The 4853-nt window shown below is 60.1% G+C and overlaps 1 protein-coding gene across 1 annotated transcript; it reads left to right on the top strand.

Moving 5' to 3' along the window:
* The first annotated feature begins 543 nt into the window (after positions 1–543).
* Positions 544–4853, top strand: LOC127036917 (lysoplasmalogenase-like). The gene is given in 6 exon segments (XM_050928202.1): positions 544–561; positions 776–838; positions 1126–1242; positions 3363–3615; positions 4458–4666; positions 4668–4853. Coding segments are annotated over 6 exon segments (846 nt in total).

Genomic DNA, 4853 nt, shown 5'->3' with positions numbered 1-4853 from the left:
GCCTGAACCTGCTACAGCCTCCTTCCTGGGGGTGTCAGGCGCTCCCGGGGCAGTGCTCTGCTCTGCTCTGCTCAGGGGTTGAGATCCGTCGGCTGCGGGCGGGCGCGAGCTCCCCCTGCGCGCTGCCCCGGCTCTGCAGCCCGCTGGCGCAGCAGAGCCCGAGAGACCCCCAGGGCCACAGACTAGTAAGGTACGAAGGCACCTGGCCGGGTTTATTGTCAAACGAACCACACTAATAGTTCCCTCTAGCAGGGCCACCCGGCGGGGCGGGGGGAAGTGGGGCAATTTGCCTCTGGCTCTGCAGGGGCCCCTGAAGCGGGGTCCTTCACTCGCTCCGGGGGCCCTGGAGCTTCTTCCACTCCGGGGCGGGGGGGTTCCTTCCGCTCCGGGACCCACCGCCGAAGACCCTGAGTTCTCTGGGCGGCCCTGCCCTCTAGACTTTACAGGACGTACTGTGAATACGTGCCCCCTGCCACTGGCCCCGGCTCAGTCAGTGGTGGGACTTTCCACTGCCCCCTAGGCCGGACAGACACCGCCCCAGGGATGCAGCCTTATACGCAGGTACAGACGCGTTACACATCCCTGACATACTGAGGTGCAGCACAGTGCAGCCTCGCACCTTGTACGTGTTGCTTCAAACAAAACAACTTCTCCACCATATCCCCCTTTGCTGGCTCAGCCTGGTCCTGTTACGTGTGTGGCGTGTGCGAGGATGCGACCCCTCCCTCCCCCCGCTATCTGGGGTCCGGGACCTTTCGGGTCCGTCTTTTTGCAGCCTCAGCCCTTGCCAGCGGCTGTGAGCAGGGCCGGCCTCGCTCACCGCTTCGCTTTGCGTTATGTGAGCAAAGTCTTGACCATTACTTCAGTTCAGGCCTCAGGCCTCTGACGAGGGTTTGTATCTCAGGGCCTCCTCTTACTACAGGGGGGAGTGGGAGGCAGCACACTGGGGGGGGATCACACCCAGGAGCCTGGTTTCCCAGCCCCCCTGAGCCCCACTCCTCCCAGCAGCTGCTTCCCTGTTATCAGCTGGTGCTGGGTGGGGATGAGGCGGAAGAAATCGATTTTATGTCTCCTCCGGCCTCCCCCCGGTCTTATCTCTGGCTCTGAAGCCACGGGAGGTGACAGTCCCAGGTGGGTGCCTGGAGTTGGAGACAGCAGCCAGGGTGCGTCGCGGAGCCCCTGCCCTGCAGAACGGATGTTCTCGAGACGGACACCCGCTACCGACGGAACATTGCGGCTGATGTAAGGGGGGGAAACTCAGGCATAAAATGGGGACAAGCAGTGGGGGGGGGGGGCAGAGATTCTCAGTGACCTGGCTCCCAGTTCCCCCAGCCCTGTTCTAAGCCACTGGGCTCCGCTCCCAGAGCTGGGGAGAGAACCCAGGAGTCCTGGCTCCTAGCCCCATCCCCCTGCACTGAACCCCATTGTCCTCTGTGTGTCGTCGTGCTGCTGTTATGGCTCCTGGGACTGTGAGCCAGTTAATTAAGGTGAGATTTCCCTGCAACTGTTTCCACTTCAGTTTGCACTATTTCCCATAGCCCGCCTGAGCTGGGGACGCTGCTGGACCCAGAGGGGAAGGGAAGCGGGGCTGGTAGCAGGATCAGCGCGGATAGCCCTGATCACAGTGACAACGTGGGTGACCTTGAAGGCACAATATCAGTAGGTTTCAGAGTTAACACCATGTTGGTGTGAATGGGGCATGCTCATGGCAGAATTGAGGGACAATTAGGAGCAAAGTTAGCTGCCTCTTCCTGCCCAGTTGCCTGGTGCTTAAATAGTTACCAAGAGTCTAGGGCCAGCTGCACAATCAGTAGGTTTCAAAGTTAAAGCTGCTACTTTAGCATCAATAGGAGCAGAACTTCGCCCTTCGACAAAGCAGCATTAATTTGGCCTTCCTGCTAAATGGTGAAATGGTTGTTAAATTGTGCCATCAGTGGGTTTCAGAGTGAACGCTGCTAGGCTGAGTGGGCCTGGGCCGTTTTTACTTTGGGTGGGTGGATGTTTTAGGGTTGGTGTAGTGCCCGGGTTCAACTGGAAATTCCTGAGGGAAACCTAGCTCGGCTTTGAAACTGGAAAGTTTTGGTTGAAGTGATGCTGGCAGTAGCTTAGCGTCAGGAAAGAGGGGCTGGATCAGGAATGGGGTCAGGGATAGGGCGGCCGTAGCGGGATGTTGCTGTGATTGCTCTGGCAGCTGAATTACCAAGGACAATGTGTTACATGAGAGCTGTAGGTTTCAGAGTTAACACTTCATTGAGGTGAATGGGTGGGGAAAGGTGTCACTTCCCAGCCCCACTGGGATAAGGTGCCAGGAGATGAGCTGAGTCAATTTAGCTGGGGCATCTTGCTGGTGAAATAGTTAATAAGGCCGCTCTCATTTAAGTTATCAGTAGGTTCCAGAGTTCACGAAAGAGTCATAAAAAGGAAGTTACGTTTCCAATTCCAATCATTAGGAGGCTGTAGACAGTAACTCCTCACTTAACGTGGTCGTTACGTTCCTGAGAAATGTGACTTTATGCCAAACGATGTTAAGTTAATCCAATTTCCCCAGAAAAATGAAAGTCAAAAGGGGGATTCGGTTCCAGGGAAATTTATTTCGCCAGACAAAAACTGTGATAGATGGAGACAGTATAAATGTTAAACAATTGAACACTGGACCCAGCGACGAATGATTGTGAAGCCTGGGAGAGGTGGTGAGTCAGAGGGTGGATGTTTCCCAGGGGCGGCCTGGTTACTAAACGATGAACTAGCCAATGAACTGGACAATGTTAGGTGAGGAGTCACTGCGCACAGGGTTATCAATAGGGGAGCTAGTGATCCGCGTTGATTGTATTCACTAGTTTTCAGTGTTAACACCGTGAAATAGCCAACAGGATTGTTGGTTACAACAGATTATCATTGGGTTTTGGAGTTAACATAGCAAAATAACTGCCCAAACCCAATTTACAACAATCAATATGTCTGTTATTTCCCTGTTAACCCTGAAACCGAATGACACCCCGTTTTCCAACCCTTGTGTGGCAGGAGGTTTCAGAGTGAACATGGTGAAATAGCCAGACTGTGCATTACTATGGATTCTCATAATGATAGGTGTGTCAGTTAATACAATGGCAGTTAACAGGCTCGTGCTTACAGAGTGGGTGATCAGTAGGTTTAAGAGTTAACAGGTTGGTCTGTTAGCTTTGGAGCATGGGTAGTCCTCAGAGCTGACCCCAGTGGGAAATGACACGTCATTGCTGTCTGAGTCACATGGGATTGTTCCCTGCTCCCTGATTGGACCGAGGGATAGTGTCCATGCCGGGTGCGCCGTGCTCTCCCTAGTGTAGACAGGCCCCAGCCGTGTCCATTTCCACCCCCCTCTGCAGGCCAAGAGCCGCCGCCACAAGCTGCTGCCGTTCCTGGCCTCCTGCGGCCTGTACTTCGCCCTGTGGCTGCCTGAGCCCAGCTGGGTCAGCGCCGGTGTCAAGGGCCTCCCGCTCCTGAGCCTGGTCTGGTTCCTGACGGCCCAGGCCTGGGGTGACGGCGCCTGGACCCCGGCCGTCCGCCAGGTCTGCTGGGGGCTGATATTCCCCAGCGTGGGAGACTTCCGCCTCGTCTGGCCCCAACTATTTATCCCAGGTATGGGGCCAGGAGTGAGGGGCACCAGCAGGGCTGGGAGGAGCCCAGGGCTGGGCCAGCAGGGGGCTGCGGGTCGGGAGTGAGGAGCAGTGGTGGGGGAGGGGAGGGGAGGTAGCACCCAGGGGGCTGCGGGTCGGGAGTGAGGAGCAGTGGTGGGGGAGGGGAGGGGAGGTAGCACCCAGGGGGCTGCGGGTCGGGAGTGAGGAGCAGTGGTGGGGGAGGGGAGGGGAGGTAGCACCCAGGGGGCTGCGGGTCGGGAGTGAGGAGCAGTGGTGGGGGAGGGGAGGGGAGGGGAGGTGGCTCCCGGGGGCTGCGGGTCGGGAGTGAGGAGCAGTGGTGGGGGAAGGGAGGGGAGGTAGCACCCAGGGGGCTGCGGGTCGGGAGTGAGGAGCAGTGGTGGGGGAGGGGAGGGGAGGTAGCACCCAGGGGCCTGCGGGTCGGGAGTGAGGAGCAGTGGTGGGGGAGGGGAGGGGAGGTAGCACCCAGGGGGCTGCGGGTCGGGAGTGAGGAGCAGTGGTGGGGGAAGGGAGGGGAGGTAGCACCCAGGGGCCTGCGGGTCGGGAGTGAGGAGCAGTGGTGGGGGAAGGGAGGGGAGGTAGCACCCAGGGGGCTGCGGGTCGGGAGTGAGGAGCAGTGGTGGGGGAAGGGAGGGGAGGTAGCACCCAGGGGGCTGCGGGTCGGGAGTGAGGAGCAGTGGTGGGGGAGGGGAGGGGAGGTAGCACCCAGGGGCCTGCGGGTCGGGAGTGAGGAGCAGTGGTGAGGGAGGGGAGGGGAGGTAGCACCCAGGGGGCTGCGGGTCAGGAGTGAGGAGCACGGCTCTCTGATGCCCCCCTCCCCCACAGGGGTGGTGGCCTTCGCTCTGGCTCACGTCTGCTACATCTGGGCCCTGGGCCTTCGTCCCGCCCGCCCCTGGCTCCTGCTGCTGCTGGCGCTGGCCTGGGCCGGGGCCTACGTGACGCTGTGGCCCTGCCTGGGGGGCCCCTACGTGCCGGCTGTGGGGGGCTACGGGGCGCTGCTGGCGGCCATGGCCTGGCGGGCTCTGGCCCGGCCTCCCCCCCCACCTGGCCGTGGCCACCGGCTCCCTGCTCTTCGTGGCCTCCGACCTGGTCCTGGCCTGGGACCACTTCTGCGCCCCGGTGCCCCAGGCCTGGCTCATCATCATGGGGGCCTACTACGCGGCCCAGGGGCTGATCGCAGCCTGGGCCCCCCGCGCCAGCCCCCACTGGAAGGAGACCTGA

Source organism: Gopherus flavomarginatus, chromosome 18, assembly GCF_025201925.1.
Source record: "Gopherus flavomarginatus isolate rGopFla2 chromosome 18, rGopFla2.mat.asm, whole genome shotgun sequence".
Classification (NCBI taxonomy): domain Eukaryota; kingdom Metazoa; phylum Chordata; order Testudines; family Testudinidae; genus Gopherus; species Gopherus flavomarginatus.
The sequence above is the reverse complement of the archived record's forward strand: the minus strand, read 5'-3'. Positions and strand labels throughout refer to the sequence as shown.